The sequence below is a fragment of the Pristis pectinata genome, chromosome 5 (assembly GCF_009764475.1).
Source record: "Pristis pectinata isolate sPriPec2 chromosome 5, sPriPec2.1.pri, whole genome shotgun sequence".
Classification (NCBI taxonomy): Eukaryota; Metazoa; Chordata; class Chondrichthyes; order Rhinopristiformes; family Pristidae; genus Pristis; species Pristis pectinata.
Window position 1 is genome coordinate 113,931,952 of NC_067409.1, and position 18,131 is coordinate 113,950,082.

The 18,131-nt window shown below is 43.7% G+C and overlaps 1 protein-coding gene across 1 annotated transcript in view; it reads left to right on the forward strand.

The window, feature by feature from the left end:
- LOC127570255 (zinc finger protein 385D-like) overlaps positions 1-18,131 on the forward strand; it is a 471,540-nt gene that overhangs the window by 30,610 nt on the left and 422,799 nt on the right. Inside the window, 1 exon segment of the mRNA XM_052015599.1 lies at positions 15,808-15,906. Within this exon segment, the coding sequence (XP_051871559.1) occupies positions 15,808-15,906 (99 nt within the window).

An 18,131-nucleotide genomic window follows, 5' to 3' on the forward strand; every position in this document is an offset into this window, starting at 1 on the left:
TATCAGTCATAGGTACATCGAAACACACAGTGAAATGCATCTTTCTCGTAGATTGTTCTGGGGCAGCCCGCAAGTGTCGCCACACTTCTGGCGCCAACGTAGCACGCGCACAACTTCCTAACCCGTACGCCTTTGGAATGTGGGAGGAAACCGGAGCACCCGGAGGAAACCCATGCAGACACGGGGAGAACGTACAAACTCCTTACAGACAGTGGCCGGAATTGAACCCGGGTCACTGGCACTGTAATAGCGTTACGCTAACCACTACAATACCGTGCCTGCCACAGGTGCAATGAAAAACTTACTTACAGCAGCATCATAGACACATAGCATCAGATAAGCAGCGTTCACAAGAAAATTATACACAATTTTTACAAGAAAAAAAAACACAAAAAAAAAGAAACAGAAACAGAGTTAATGTTGAGTGTTCTCAGCAGTTTTGGTTTTTATTTCAGACTTTCAGCATCTGCAGTTTTTGTTTTTCATTTAGTGTTAAATAGCAGCTGACCTGTATCCACCAGTACTGTACCCCAGTGTTATCTAGTGACAGACCTATACCTACCTGTACAGGTCCCATTTAATACAGTGACACACTTGTATTCACTAGTACTGTATCCCAATGTGGCGATGGACCTGTCCCCAGCAGTACTGTACTCCAGTGTTACATAATGGGTGGTCTATACCCACTGGTACTCTACCTTAGTATTGTACAGTGAGAAGGCTCTAACCAGGAGTATTGTAGCTCGCTCTTATAGCACTGAAACCCACTGTTATATAGTGAGAGGCTTGTAGCTACCAGTGTTGTACCTCAGTGTTATATGGGAGTGGTCTGTGCCCACCAGTACTGTCCAGCTGCGTCTCAAGCTGGATCCGGACATGAGACTGACTGGGTTCAATGTACTCACTGGTTCTCTGGTCACTGGGCATCTCATCTCTTGTGCCAGACCTGTTCTGGTTGCTGCTCTCATGCCTAGCCACACATACCCAGGTGAAAGCTGGGGGGGAGATGAGTCCCATCTCCAGTCTGTCGTCACAACCTCACGGTAGACCCCATGCACTGCTGCCTGATGACGTGATGAGCCACTCCGTTTGAGGAGTTGGGGCTGAACTGGGAATTCTTGAGACCATCGGGATCCTTGCCTCCAGGACAGGTAGCACCGGGAGTGGCACTAGCACAGGGGGCAATGCAGATTGGGTCAATCCCCAGGTCCTGGAGTAATCCTTTCCACATTGAAGTGTGGGTGAGATTCCAGGCAAGGTTAGAAATCCCCAGAACAATGTGAACCTGTGGCAAGCTGTGGCATTTGGTGAATTCTGCTGGACTCAGACCACAATTATGAGAGCTCAGTAAAGGCCAGTAGATTTTTCACCTGCCTTATTTCACCAATTGCAAGCGGTTACAAAACTTTAAAATAAGCAAATATTCAGTAACACTGAAAATTTTTATCTTGCTTCCATGATCAGCTTACCATTCAGGGTTCATTTGCTAAGATTTAAAATGTTAACATTGTGTATATTTATGGATTCCTTGAGGGAACTGTCACTGTCAGAAATCCAAAGGACAGATCACATCATTGTAAAAACTCAGACCTCCAGTAAAATCCCTGCCAGTAACACTGAGATGAAGTCACATCTTTAGGTCCCAGGTACATCCGGTACATCCAGTACACTCCAGATTTTATAAACCCAGAAATTTTAAAGTCCCCTGTGCTTGTCGGTGAAAGCAAACAAATGTGTAGCTGTGCTTTATATTAATTAAGGATAATGACATTATGTCCTGGGGGGAGTGCAGAACTCGTGAGCATGCGGCGATCAAATTAACATCCGCAGTTAAAATGAAATGATCACAGAAACACTTTGGATTAATAATTTTATATCTATTGATTTGAGTTCTGCTTAATCTTATTGGAATCAGTAACCAGTAGGGAAAATGAGCAAATATTAATTTATCAAAATTACAATCTCTGTTTTCAGTTGTGACACCTCTCCTAAAAACTAAGTGGTGAGTTGCCGCTGAGGTCCTTAAAGGTGAATGTCTGTCTGAGTTTAGAGGGATCGTACTTTGTAACACGCGCTGCTAATTTGATGTTGTACTATGTGTGGAGTGTGATGTAAACTACCTGTGTAAATTGATTTGACATTGGAATTCTGATGTTTGTCATCACAGCAAGCTCTATTTTTTGGCAGCAATGAGCCAGGAATAGAGCATGCATTCAGACTCTAGAATGCCCAACTCCCATCCACTTTAGTTTTTACTATATAATTCAATGTGCACTTCAAGCCATTTGGTTGAAAATAATGTCCTCTTCATTCTTCACTGCTTGAAATGAGGTCTGTAAAACCTTTTCTTTATCGTCTACTTTTACAGTATGTTTTTGGGACTGACATTCACCTTCTTTCCTCATGCCAGCAATGATTTCCTCAGTGGAGGCTGCAGAATGATGCAACTGTGTACACATCGGTCGATCCTTGTGTGTTTTGCAGTGCAGGTGGCGATTCCCCGAGAGCCTGTATGAAATGGCATTGGGGTGTCTCTGTCCTGATCATTACTCACCCTCCTCATTTAAAGTTTCTGATTTAAAATTCTCCAGCATATTCATTGTGCTTGAATAACTGGATTGAAAACCAATATTTTCCTTCCTTGTAAATACTTTTTCAGTCAATATCAAGGTAATTGAAATTCCCAATGATTAATGTTCGGATCTTTTTACTGACTTCCCTGACATGTGTAAATTTTTCCCCATCCATCCTCTTCCCTTATCCAGAAGGTCAATAACAACAACAAATAATTACTTTCATTCCTTTGCGCTCCTTGACTGCCTTCCAAACTGCGATAGTTCAATCAATTTATAACACATTCTGCAGATGAAGGGATTGAAATTTGCTTGGGAGCTTAAAGAAAAAATGGTCAGTATGACGTCAGCCACTGGTGAGACGCACTGCCTAACAGCCATTTCCATTGTTGGAACCAGCGGGTAAAGTTTGCAGCATTTCTGAAACTGCTTATTTCACACGTACTCTCTGTGCACCACCTCGCCTGGCTTCTGCTCTGACTGGTCGACTTGTGTTGCTATCACCCTATATTCTTGAAGCACTCAGTACTCTAACCTTTGATTCCTGATTTAGCAGGCTCCAGGTTACTTCATTTGCCCCACACCTTTTTTCCAGCAAAAATTCCTATTTCCTTGCGTTTGCTGTCAAGTAAAATTATATAATTTTTCCTTCTGCATTGGTTTTACTCCCTTCTCCTTTATCAATCATTGTTTTACTGTTATTACTAATTTCTCTGCTGGAGCTATGTTAGACAAAGATTTACATTTATGTGGGTCCTTTCAGGACCACAGAATATCCCAAAATGTTTTACTCATATTTAAAATGGTGCAGAGGGAGACCATTCAGACAATGCCCATACCGTCTCCCAGGGGAATAATCTCATTAGTAACACCCCCCGTTTCCTTATTTCCCTACACCCCCACAATCTATTCTGTATCACATATGCCCATCAATACCCCTTTGAATCCTGTTGACATTAACCTGCATTAAGGGGTCATTTACAGGAGCCAATTAACCCATCAGCATGCCTTTGGGATATCTGAGGAAACTGGAGCACTCGGGGGAAACCCATGTGGTCACGAAGAAAATGTGTAAACCCTGCACAGACAGCAACCAGCGTCAGTATCAAACCTGGGTCCCTGGAACTATGAGGCAGCAACGTTAACTATTGCACCGTTGTGCTGCACCTTTGCATTTGGAACACAGTGATTGGCCTGGTAAGCAATTTATGTACAAAAACCTCCCAAGAATGTCACTGTGGCCAATTTTGCCCAGAAGTTTATGCTCTGTTGTGTTAACACACTAGTCTAATGGATTTTGAAGGCAGGGTACAATGTGATGACACTATATATGGCACATTCAGCCCTACTAACCGAGGATGAATTTCTGTTTTTCAGTTAAGTGGTTGAGGGGGACTTACTGTCCAATGCACTGGGGACAACTCCCCTGTTCTTCAAATCAGCAGCATGGAATTTTTTTTACATTCACTTGAGAGCTGATGGGACTTCTTACATTTTGTCTGAAAGACAACAGCTCCAGCAAGAAATGAAAATCACAAAGCTGCAGGTTCTGAAAATCAGAAATAAAACAGTAAATGCTGGGAGCATTCAGCAGGTCAGGCAGCATCTGCCAAAGGGGAAGCAGAGTTAACGTTTCAAAATCGAATAACGTTCTGACGAAGGGTCTTGAACGTGAAGCATTAACTCTGCTTCTCTTTCCGTATGTGGTGCCTGACCTACTGAGAGTTTGCAGCATTTTCAGTTTTTATTTTGTACATACAATAGTGCTGCATCGCCTGAATACTGAACCAAAGATGCAGTTTAGATTTTTGTGCTGAAGTCCCTGGCTCAGAATGTTCTGACTCTGAGACAAGAGCACTGCTAAGAGAGCAACAACTGACAATATCAATAGTATTACCAGAGGCAAGTGTACGTCTGACCAAATTCAGCAATATATTGAGTCCAAGTTATGATTCTGCTCTGCCAAATAATCTACCCATACACTAATCACATTCCCTATGCATGAAGATATATTTGCCTAAACATTTGTCCCTCTCTGCAAGCTCAAAGGGCCTGTTTCTGTGTTATCCCTCGATTATATATGAAAATTGAATTGGTCATTTACCACAAGTTGACAGAAATCTGGAAAACTTTACATTTCATTTTCTTCTGTTTCAAAGCAAAGAATAAAAACAGGTGCAAACCCCATCTAATTTTGGAAACTGATTTTTTTTGGCACGGAGGTTGGGAGTGCAGGTACTGAAATGACAATGTGCTCACCTGATGTTTCCTGGCACAAACCATTTTCGCTATTATATCTCAGCTTGGTGAGTTTGCCATCTCTAACGAGTGCTAATAGATATCTTGCCTTTCAGCTCAGTAGAGAGGGACCAGGATGTTGGGGGTGTGGGTGCAGGTTGTGTAACTTGACCCACAATTCTACTGTCAGCAAGCTAATTTTAATTCTGTAAATTATTTGGACGTTTATATTTGGTATCTGGGAATGTCTCCAGGATTGTGCATTACTGCCGATAAGATTCAAGGTTAGAAAGGTGCAGTGTTATCTGACCAGCGTTTTGTTTTAGTTATTCCAAACTTACACTTCACCCTGATAAGAACCCTTCTCATCTTTCTGTCCTTGAATTTGTTGCTATTAAAAAGTCACTTCTTTAACCTGTGTATTGCTGATAGAAATTAAGTATAAGGAATTCTAAGTGGACATTTATATTAAATGAGATATGTTCCACAAACTACAACATTGATTTTGGCATCAATGTCAGACTTAAGCAAAAGGGGTTGATAGATATATAGATTAAAAATGGTAGATGCAATTATGTCTATTCAATTTTAGAAATGATGTGGCTGTAATATTTGTCTCCATTTTTGGCACTGTAGTGTAGTGGTTAGAACCATAGAACCATACAGCACAAAACAGGCCCTTCGGCCCACCATGTTGTGCTGTCCATCAGACCACCCTCACACTACCTAACCCCTTCCTCCCGCATATCCCTCTATCTCACATTCCTCCATATGCCTATCCAACAAACTCTTGAACCTGTCCAATGTATCTGCCTCCACCACCACCCCAGGCAGTGCATTCCATGCACCAACCACTCTCTGGGTGAAAAACCTCCCCCTGACATCTCCCCTGAACCTCCCACCCATAACCTTCTTGCCCTCTTGTCTTGAGCATCGGTGCCCTGGGAAGGAGGCGCTGACTGTCTACTCTATCTATTCCTCTCAATATTTTATATACCTATCCAAACGTCTCTTAAATGTTACAACTGAACCCGCATCCACCACTTCCACTGGCAGCTCGCTCCACACTCGCACCACCCTCTGAGTGAAGAAGTTTCCCCCTCAGATTCCCCTGAAATATTTCACCTTTCACCATGAACCCATGACCTCTAGTTCTAGTCTCACCCAACCTGAGGGGAAAAAGCCTGCATGCATTCACTCGATCTATACCCCTTCCACTTCATCTAGACCCCTCTCCTTGGTGAATACCGAAGAGAAGTATTCATTGAGAACTTCTCCCACTTCCGCCGCCTCCAGGCACATTCTCCCACCTTTGTCCTTAATCGGACCTACCTTTACCCTAGCCATCCTCCTACCCTTCACGTACGTGAAAAAGGCCTTGGGATTTTCCTTAACCCTACTAGCCAACGCCTTTTCATCTCCCCTTCTAGCCCTCCTCAGCCCTTTCTTAAGTTCCTTCCTCGCTACCCTATATTCCTCACGGGCCCTGTCTGAACCTTGCTGCTTATACCTTATGTACGCTACCTTCTTCTCCCTAACTAGTCATTCCACCTCTCTCGTCACCCACGGTTCCTTCACCCTGCCATTCCTTCTCTGCCTCACTGGGACATATTTATCCCTAACATCCTGCATAAGATCCCTGAACATCGACCACACCTCCATGGTACATTTCCCTTCAAAAAGGACATCCCAATTTACACTCCCAAGTTCTCTCCTTATAGCCTCAAAGTTCGCCCTTCACCAATTAAATATCTTCTTGTCCTCTCTGCACCTGTCCCTGTCCATGACAATTTTAAAGGTTATGGAGCAATGGTCACTGTCCCCCAAGTGCTCACCCACCAATAGATCCTTCACCTGTCCCGGTTCATTTCCTAAAACTAGATCTAGCATGGCATTCCCTCTAGTCGGCCTGTCAACATACTGCGTCAGGAATCCCTCCTGGACACATTTAACAAATTCCGTCCCATCCAAACCTTTGGCACTAAGCAGGTTCCAGTCTATATTTGGGAAGTTGAAGTCTCCCATGATAACAACCCTGTTATTTTTGCTTCTCTCCAAACACTGCCTGCCAATCTGCTCCTCTATATCTCTACTGCTACTGGGGGGCCTATAGAATACTCCTAGTAGAGTAACTGCTCCTTTCTTGTTCCTTAATTCCACCCATACGGACTCTAGAGATAATCCTTCTACAACATCCATCCTTTCTGCAGCCGTAACAGTGTCCCTGACCAGTATCGCCACCCCTCCTCCTCTTCTCCCCCCTTCCCTATCCCTCTTAAAACACCGAAAACCAGGAATATTCAATATCCACTCCTGCCCTGATGTCTGCCACGTCTCAGTAATAGCCACAATATCATAGTTCCCCAAGCCCTCAGTTCATCCCCCTTATTCCTGACACTTCTTGCATTTAAGTAAACACACTTCAGTCCATCTACCTTACTACTTTTATAGCCTGTATTCTGCTTCTCCTTCCCCAAAGCCTCTCTACCTGTTTGATCTAACTTTTCCCCATCCCCTTCTTCCTCTGACCTACTCCTCCGGTTCCCTTCCCCCTCACAAACTAGTTTAAACCCTCCCGAACCACCCTAGCAAACCTAGCCGCAAGGATATTGGCCCCCTTCTGGTTCGGGTGTAACCCGTCCTCTCTGTACAGGTCCCACCTTCCCGAGAAGAGATCCCAGTGATCCAGAAATCTAAAACCCTCCCTCCTGCACCAACTTCTCAGCCACGCATTTATCTGCCGCCACCTCCTGTTCCTGCCTTCACTTTTGCGTGGTACCGGCAGCAATCCCAAGATTGCTACCCTTGAGGTCCTGTTCCTCAGTCTTCTGCCTAGCTCCCTGAACTCGCTCTTCAGGACCTCATCCCCCTTCCTACCTATGTCATTAGTGCCAACGTGGACCACAACTTCTGGCTGCTCTCCCTCCTGCTCAAGAATCCTGTGGACCCAATCAGTGACATCGGGTTCAATTCCAGCCACTGTCTGTAAGGAGTTTGTACGTTCTCCCTGTGTCTGCGTGGGTTTCCTCCGGGTGCTCCGGTTTCCTCCCACATTCCAAAGGCTTACAGGTTAGGAAGTTGTGGGCATGCTATGTTGGCGCCGGAAGCGTGGCGACACTTGCGGGCTGCCCCCAGAACACTCTACACAAAAGATGCATTTCACTGTGTGTTTCGATGTACATGTGACTAATAAAGATATCTAAGAGGAATAGATAGAGTCACAGCCAGCACCTCTTTCTCAGGGCACCAATGCTCAATACAAGAGGACATGGCTTTAAGGTAATAGGTGGGAAGTTCAAGGGAGATGTCAGAGGGAGGTTTTTCACCCAGAGAGTGGTCGGTGCACGGAATGCACTGCCTGGGGTGGTGGTGGAGGCTGATACGTTGGTCAAGTTCAAGAGATTGTTAGATAAGCATATGGAGGAATTTAAAATAGAGGGATATGTGGGAGGAAAGGGTTAGATAGTCTTAGGCGTGGTTTGAAGGTCAGCACAACACTGTGGGCCGAAGGGCCTTTATTGTGCTGTATTGTTCTATGGTTCTAGTGCCTAGTGTGACTGTCACCAGTTGCCATTTTGAAATGGCAAATAAGAAATCCTCAGGGGAATCTGTAATGCCTTAAACTGTGGCTAAGTAAAAGTGGGCCATTGAGTACTGGTAGTACACAGTGCAGGCAGATCACCACGTGTGCAATGCTGGATTGATGTCAGCACTGTCAATTGGAGCAAAGTGTCCAACCCTCTTAGCTTCACATAGATAAACCCTCTCTCCTGGTAGGATGCCTTTTAAAAGGGATTATTAATTACTTGGGGTTAGCTATTGACTTATTTGTAGAGCTGTTGCTACCAGTCTGCAAGTATTTGGGGCGATCTCCAGTTCTTTAATGTTGCTGAAGCCAACAGATGTGATGAGCCAAGGGCTGAAGGCTTTGGTGCTGATAACAAACCTCTGCATTAACGGGTTGTCTCTGGGCCTGGGGCCTGGGGCCTGGGGCCTGGGGCCTGGGGCCTGGGGCCTGGGGCTTGGGTCTTGGGTCATGGGGCATGTGACCAGGGGCCTGGGGCCTGAGGAAGGGGACCTGGGGCCTGGGACCTGCCACTACTTAGCATGAATGGAAGGACGAACAAAAAACATACACAGCAATGTGGGAGGAGGAGAAGGGGTGAGAAGGCCTTTCAGCAAGAAGATACATCCACCCAGCGATTACAGAAAGACATTTAGTGGATTAAAAGTGTATCATGATTCCTGCATGGCTCTCCAATTTAATCCCTACTGATATTAAGCATATTTAAGCAATTTAGGTATTGATGGCCATTTTCTCCAGAGTGTCAGAGGCTGAGGGGTGACTAGATGGAAGTATGTTAAAACTATGAGAGGCATAGAGCAGACTGTCAGAGTCGTTTTCCCAGGGTAGAAATGTCAAATACTAGAGGGCACAGGTTTAAGGTGAGAGGGGGAAGGTTTAAAGGAGATTTATGAGGCAAGTTTTTTTTTACACAGAGTGTTAGGTATTGGTATTAGTTTATTATTGTCGCTTGTACCGAGGTACAGTGAAAACTTACATACCGTTTGTACAGATCAATTCATTACACAGTGCACTGAGGTAGTACAAGGGAAAACAATAACAGAATGCAGAATAAAGTGTTACAGTTACAGGGAAGCACATTGCAGGCAGACAGTAAGGTGCAAGGTCATAACAAGGTAGATTGTGAGGTCAAGAGTCCATCTCGTCATATAAGGGCTTTTGACAGGTGCCTGGAGCGGGCTGCCAGGAGAAATGGAAGCAGATATGTTAGTGTAAGAGGCATTTAGACAGGCACATGAACAGGCTGGGAATGGAGGGATATGTGGAGGCAGACGGGATTAGTTTGGATTGGCATCATGGTCGGCACAGACATGGTGGGCCGAAGGGCCTGTTCCTGTGCTGCACTGTTCTATGTTCTATGTTCTTAAATAGGCTGATTGATAGAAAAGAGATCTTCAGATTTTACTTTTGCAAATAGTGACCTCAGGATCACTTCCTTATGTTTTTAACAACAAGCATTCTTTCAGACAAACATTTGATGTTAACACGTACTTCTGCTGTGCTGGCTGCTTGGGTGTTAAATATATCTAGATATGATTAACAGTATTATGTCACAAAAAGTAAATGTTTTTTTTCTCTCTGGATATCAAAATCATTCAAGTGGTGAAATTTGAAATTATACAAGTTCCCTCAGATTTTTAACAAAAGTTTGTGGAGTATTTTGTGTTTCAACAAGAAGTTTACAACTTCTTTCTGCACTGTGGAGGTTTTCTATCTTTAATTTGAAGAAAGAAATCCTTCATGTCATTTAAAGCAATAATTTCTTGAAAAATGCTCAATTTCACAAATTGTAATTCGCTATTTCCTGATAAAATGAACAAGTTTTCTCTTTATTTGCTGAATTAGCAATAGGGTTGATTAAATGAAACAAATGCAGATCATGAGTGTAAAAAAAATCTGCAAAGTGAGCAATAAGTGGGAATGCTTAAATTTATGAAAAACGTTTCTGAAAGCAGAATGAATTGATCTAAATTAAACCCTCACCACCTGGAATACGCCCTCTTCTCGTTACTACCATTGGGGAGGAGGTACAGGAGCCTAAAGACGCACACTCAATGATTTAGGAACAGCTTCTTCCCCTCCACCATCAGATTTCTGAACGGTCCATGAACCCATGACAAGATAAGATACTTTTATTAGTCACATGTACATCGAAACACACAGTGAAATGCATCTTTTGCGTAGTGTTCTGGGGGCAGCCTGCAAGTGTCGCCACATTTCCACTGCCAACATAGCATGCCCGCAACTTCCTAACCCGTACGTCTTTGGAATGTGGGAGGAAACCGGAGCACCCGGAGGAAACCCACGCAGACACAGGGAGAACGTACAAACTCCTTACAGACAGTGGCCAGAATTGAACCCAGGTCGCTGGTGCTGTAATAGCATTATGCTAACTGCTACACTACCGTGCCTGCTTCATTATTCTTTTAACAAAATAAAAGTCAAAGTCGAGTTTATTGTCACATGCACAAGTCCATGTGTGCACAGGTGCAATGAAAAACTTACTTGCAGCAGCATCACAGGCACAGAGCATCAGATAAGCAGCATTCACAAGAAAGGCATAAATTAAACATAAATTGTACACACTTTTTACAAGAAAAAAGCACAATTAGAACAAAAAAAACAAAGTCCATTAAAGTGCAAAGTGATCAGAGTCATCGTAGTGTTGCTAAACTGTAGTGGTGATTTAGGGTTTTGCCGGTTGGTTCAAGAACTGAATGGGAGATCAGATCCAATTAATTATCACTGACTTATGACACGAAATGTGTTGTTTTGCAGCAGCAGTACAGTGCAAGACATAAAAATCTATAAATTACGAAAATAAATAAGTAGTGCAAAAAAAAGGAATAGTGAGGTTCATGGGTTTGTGGATCATACAGAAATCTGATGGCAGAGGGGAAGAAGCTGTTTCTGAAGCATTGAGTGTGGGTCTTCAGGCTCCTGTACTTCCTCCCCGATGGTAGTAACGAGGAGAGGACATGTCCCGGGTGGTGAGGGTCCTTAGTGATGGATGCTGCCTTCCTGAGGCACCGCCTCTTGAAGATGTCCTCGATAGCGGGGAGGGCTGTGCCCGTGATGGAGCTGGCTGAGTCTACACCCTCTGTAGCCTTTTGTGATCCTTGGTTGAAGGGAAGTAGTTGTTCCTGAACCTGGTGGTGTGGGACTTCAGACTTCTGTACCTCCTGCCCAATGGTAGCTGCGAGAAGATGACATGGCCTGGATGATGGGGATCCTTGATGATGGATGTTGCCTCCTTGAGGCAGCACCTCCTGCAGATACTATTTATTCATTTATTTATTTTGTGATTTATAGTGACTTCTGTGCCTTTGCACTGTACTGCTGTCGCAAAACAACAAATGGCACGTTACATGTCAGTGATAATAAACCTGATTCTGATTCTGAATGGGCAATAATGTACAACTTCCATGTGAAATAGGGGCTCGTTCCATGGACTCACCACCCTCTGGGTGAAAATAGCAGTTACGTTATGTGTAACTTTTAAAATATTAAGCTTTGCCACACGGTGAGTGACAGTGGGAAGAACATAGAGTAAGTGGACCCAGTAGGGTTGGGGGTGGTGGTGCATGGGACGTTGGCTGACAACTGTGGGGGGTAGTGGCTGAATCGTTGCGCCGGTGGCAGAGGCTCCAGCCAGAAGCTTGTCCTTTGTGTTCCACCCGCTGAGTCCAGCAGGCAGTGGATTGTTTCAGAGTGTAATGAATTTAGAGGTTTTCATTAGCTGCAAGCAAACATTTACAAGCTGTAGGGTTGTACTAACTTTGAACCTTTGTGATAATAAGACCATAAGACATAGGAGCAGAATTAGTCCATTCAGCCCATCGAGTCTGCTCCACCATTTGATCATGGCTGATTTATTTTTCCCTCTCAACCCCATTCTCCTGCCTTCTCCCCGTCACCTTTGATGCCCTTACTAATCAAGAACCTATCAACTTCTGCTTTAAATATACCCAAAATATCATGAGCATACTGGAAGAATTTCCACCGTTCACTGAGACAGTCATACACCATGGAAACAGATTCCTTGGCCCACTAAGTCCATAGCCACCATCAAGCACCTGTGACCCATGGGGTCACAGAGAGAATGTGTAAACTCCACACTGACAGCACCGGAAGCTGGGATAGAACTTGGGTCTCTGAAGCTGGGAGGCAGTCGCCTGTGAACCTCAAATGGTAGCAAAATTGCACTCACTTTCCAAATCATGTTTATTAAATATTTACTGCTCATCCCTCACATAATAATCTGAGGGATGAGCAGTAAATGTTTAATAAACTTATTAATGTAGAATGTGGAGCATAATGTGGATAAATCAAATTCAGGTTAATCATGTCGTGTTGTCTCAGCAGGGAGCTTGTTATGTTTAAAGTAAACTTGTTTTCAGAGTGGGTTGAAACTTGCCACAGTTCTGAAAAAAGTGCAATTCTGGTTGAATTTCTAACAGAAGAAAAACACAATGATGCTGGAGGAACTCAGCAGGCCAGGCAGCATCCGTGGAGAAAAGCAGGCGGTCAACGTTTGGGGTCAGGACCCTTCTTCAGGACTGAAGATAGGAAAAGGGGAAGCCCAATATATAGGAGGGAAAAGCAGAGCAGTGATAGGTGGACAAAAGAGGGGAGGCGGGTGGGCACAGGGTGGTGATAGGTAGATGCAGGTAAGAGATAGTGATGGGCAGGTGTGGGGGAGGAGGGGAGAGCAGATCCACCGAGGGATGGGTCAAAGGTACGGAGGGAAAAAGGGGGGTAGAGATAGGGTGGGAAAGGGGAGAAGAGGCATGGTGGGGGGGGGGTGTGGGGAAGGGGTGGGGGGGTAACTTAACGTGGGAGAATTCAACGTTCGTGCCGTTAGGCTGCAAGGTTCCAAGATGGAAAATGAGGTGCTGTTCCTCTAGTTTGCACTTGGACTTCTCCTGGCAGTGGAGGAGGCCGAGGGCTGCCATATCAGTGATGGTGTGGGAGGGGGAGTTGAAGTGACCGACAACGGGGAGATGGATGGAGCGCAGTGAATTTCTAACATTTGATTTCAATATCAGTATTCAGTGTTAGACAATGGGGGAACATTTTCACAGCTAAATGAACCATGTGGCATAGACAATGGATTGTACCAACTTTTTTCAGTCTTATGGATGCTGCATTGGTTGGAATTTTGACTGCAAATCACAATTGTAACATGGTGGCATACCATGTGTAACTTGTCCAATTGGACTGCAATGTTTAGATACATAGAACAAGGCAGCTTGTGAAATCATTACTTAGGTAATGCTATTCTGATGATTGCCCTGGCAGATTGGCTGCACAAATCCATCTAAGACACTTGATGAACAGTTGCAGGAAACTAATGTCGAAAAATTGGAACCATTTGTGCAAAGTATTCCAGTTGAATGGCAACCCCCATCGAACACCCTGATCATTCAGGTGTCCACCACTGATGACTTATGGCTGTAGTGTGTACATAATGATGGAGGCAACTCACCAAGACTACTCTAACAGCACCCAGAAGAACAAGGGACAGTGTTCACCTGGGAAACCCACCATTTGCAAGTTCTCTTTCAAGTTGCACACCATCCTGACATAGAATTATATATCGCCCTTAAAACTCCCCTCCCAAGGATAGGTTGAGTGAGCTCGGGCTTTTCTCTTTGGAGAGAAGGAGGATGAGAGGTGACTTGATAGAGGTGTACAAGTTGATGAGACATAGATCGAGTGGACAGTCAGAGACTTTTTCTCAGGGCAAAAATGGCTAACATGAGGGGCCATAATTTTAAGGTGATTGGAGGAAGGTATAAGGGGGATGTCAGAGGTAAGTTTTTTACACAGAGAGTGGTGGGTGTGTGGAACACACTGCTGGCAGAGGTTTTGGAGGCAGATGCATTTAAGAGACTCTTAGTTAGACACATGAATGATAGAAAAATGGAGGGCTATGTGGGAGGGAAGGGTTAGATAGATATTAAAGCAGGATAAAATGTCGGCACAACATCGTGGGCTGAAGGGCCTGTACTGTGCTGTAGTGTTCTATGTGAATTCCTTCGCACAAGCACTGTTTCTGCTTGAGAAGACAACTCCACATCATCTTCCCAAGGACAATTGGGCATGATCATTAAATGCTAACCCACTCATGATGCCTTCCTCCCATAAGTGAATAGAAATAAAGAGGCAGCAAATTCCTTTTCTCTTGCATTGTATGTTAACTGTGAGCTGAACACCACATTTCACATGTTACAGTTTCCATTGTACCTTCTCTCTGTTGCTGATCATCCCAGCATCTGCTTAACCACAGGCATACTTACACAAGCCATATATATGCAAACAGTCAAGAGCAAACATCATTCTGGTGCATGCCATTAGTGACTGCCTTCCATGTGCCTTCTTCTGTCAGTCAGTGGAGCAGACTGCAGAGTTGAAGGATCAATCAATTCTGGCCCTGACTGGCTCAGCTTTGGACTGTATTACCACATGCAGCAGCAGTCTGGCTTGACAATAACAAGGGTAATGACAGTGTGGCAATTGTGGGCTCAGTAATGTTGCTATCCTGAGAGATGACAGCCAATTTGTGGTCCGGTGAATCACTAGCTAGGGTAGTACCTTCACATTCCTGGTAACTTGCTTGGAGGATTGATTGCTGGAGCCTCCTTGTAGCCTCAAAGCCACCTGAAGATTTGTATTCCAGATAGTAGATGTCTGAGCGGCGCTCAGGCATTGGGTTGGTTCTGCCACTGCTGAATTAGAAGTGGGCCCTTGGCCCTCAGACACTGCAGGATGGCTGGGTCGGCAAGTGATGTTGGTGGCCACCCCTCCTGCACTGGAAGGGACAGGGTCCAACCTCTGCATAAAACCATTTGCCAGATAAGTCTCTCTCACTACTTGCCATTACATGTAGCCAGAGCTGACAGGGATTGATACCACGGGGAGATGGGTCTAAAGGTTATGGACTTGCCGAAGTGGGGCCTCAGTCCAGTGCAGCACTGTGAACACGTGATTGTTATTCCCAGGATAACTTGGACTAGTTTCCCCCAAGAAGTGGCAATTATCATATTCCCATCCATGACAGGCCCATCAATCACTAGCACTAAAATAATCAGTGTTATGCAATTGGATTTCTAGGCAATCAACAGTCTGTTGAGCTGGGAAAGGCTTTTTTCAAGCATCCTTAATAATCTACTAAATCAGCTGTGTTGGGATGTGACTGATAAATGTGTGGCTGCAAATGCCATCATTTGTAGTTAACTGGCTGCAGCAGTGTGGTCTGCTGATCAGATTACAAGTATCACAGCACATGGATTAGGCACCTAAAAATGTACTGGTAAAGCATTCTGATCACTTTCTGTAAATGGATGCTGAAATGGGAGATTTTAATGTTGAGTTTTTTTGTATGTGACCCCTGAAAATTCCGTTTAGTTGGTGGTGATGATTTGAAGATCCCAAGACCTGCCCTTTGGATGGCTTGTACACTATCTGCCCTTACACCTGCTGCAGATCTGGGGACGTACAGTGAAGGTAATTACAAGATTTTTCCTGTTCTTACATTGTATGTTAACTCTGAGCTGAACACCTTCATAATTTCCTGCAATGGAATGGATATAGATAATTACTTATACCACTGGCTCCTTTCAATGGAATACTTCTCTGCTAGGTGTGAATGCTGAAGGCTGATTAAAAATGAGCCAAAAGTAATATCTGCTGTGTTGAAAAATTTCTTTGCAATACTTAAAGTCAAACATGAGCTGAGTTTCTCTAGTTCCTTCCCACTTACTAAAATGCAGTTACCAGTTCCAATCAACTCCAAGACACCATGAGAAGTGAGTTCTGATGCATTCCTTTTAGAAATCTCAGTCCCTTTGTAATAACATCCCCCACTTGTGTAGTGAAGACTGAGGAGTCCTGGATGTTGGGTTTTAGACATAACCATAATGAGGATGGTATTCTGGCAGGAAACCATACTTGATTGTGCTCCAAACTCCAGGATACATTTTGGGGACCTGTAAGAGGTCAAATGGGTCTCAGAATGTGTGAACAGGAATAAATGGGCGATCACCTCTGGAGATCACGGGCCTTGGCATAATCGTTGAGGGACCAGGAGTGCTCTCTGGGATCAGACATGGAGATTGTCTTCCTTATGAACGTACTTGGGGGGGTTCTGGATTCCTGTTGTAGAAATCCATGATGGGAGTACTGGGAGGTTGGAGATTCCAGGACTGGAGCAGCAGTGATTCGTGCTCCTGCTTACCCAGTGTTTTCACTGCTGGTTTTCCCATGGACAACCATCACCAGGTGTTTACTGTCAATGTTGCAGGGCCCTTATTTGTGGAAGTAAATAGCCAAATACCTACTTCAGATAAGGAATTCTTTTCAGCCATCCTTTACCATGGTTCTTATCCATGAGTCCAATTTTGCCAAAATGCTGGTCTCATGACCTTAAGCCAATTTTTACAAGAGCAACGCCCAGGTTGGGTAAGATGCAAGCACAGAGGGAGGTTGGTACAATTGTAGGTCAGGAGCTAGGGCAGATTTTGTGTGGCATTTAATGGCATCGCAATGTTTAGAACAAAGATATCTGCTTGTCGCCCTCAAATTCAACCATGTTTCATTTCCAGTATGAATTGAGCTATAAATATGTTGCAAGACCAATACTGAATCCCATACCAGTTGCACATTAAAAGTTATTGTCAGTGTATTGCTTGGTTCAGACTGGATATGCAATGCTATTCTTTCATATTCTAGATTGAGATTTACTGTATGCATTGTAAATTGATTGATCTTTATGTATCTATGAAATTAAAGTTACATTAAATATAAGATTAAATTCTGGGTAAAAAGTTTGGTTAATGACATCAACAAGATTAAGTATAGAAATTAATAAAATTTGTAATAGATTTTGTTTTAAGATCTGGAATGTATCAGTTTTAGAACAATTTCTTACTAAAACTCCCCGATTCCAGAAGAAATTTGAGTGTATTTACAGAACAAATCTTGATGAGCTAACCCAGCCCTTCACCACACAGGATGGAGCAGGTTGTAGCAAGAAGACAAAACTCTCGATGTGTGTTGATTTTGAATATTCTGACCTAAAGTTATGAAAGGGCTTTAGATCCAAACCTTCTTGTTTAGTGGGAAAGATAAATAGTTTAGGAATGCCAGGATGGTGATTTGAATATTGTAATACCTCAGGAACCCTATGTCTCATAAACCTCATGCACAGGGATTGAAGAGAATTTGGAAATCATAACTCAAGAAAAAGACCACCTGATTAAATTTTTAAAAAAATGTTTATTCATTTGCTACAATTAAGCTAGCAATAGACATCCTATTAACAACTACTTATTGAAAATCCCTAGCATTCTTTAGAATGGAAACGGTTATTTTGCTGAATAGATTACAATGTCACAGATATTGGATGCCTAATGGTACTATTCTCTTCCTTTTTGAGAAAGGGCTTCCACAAATTTGTTTGGGGGGTGATAGCTGTTAAAGCATTGCGGTCTCAGCAGGATTTTGATTCTGGAAAACAGGAACTTGTGAAGTAAACATGATATTGTCATTCCTCTTGGCTGTAGTACCCTGAAGTAGCTTCAGGAGGCAGCTGTATGAATCTAAACAAATTTTTTCCATGCACATCAGCCCCAGAGACCTGTTGATATTTACTTGAATTCGACAATTGGCCAACTAAAGCAGTAGAGTGGAACCAAAAGGCTGTTAAATTTAATTTCAGGATTGTCTATCAG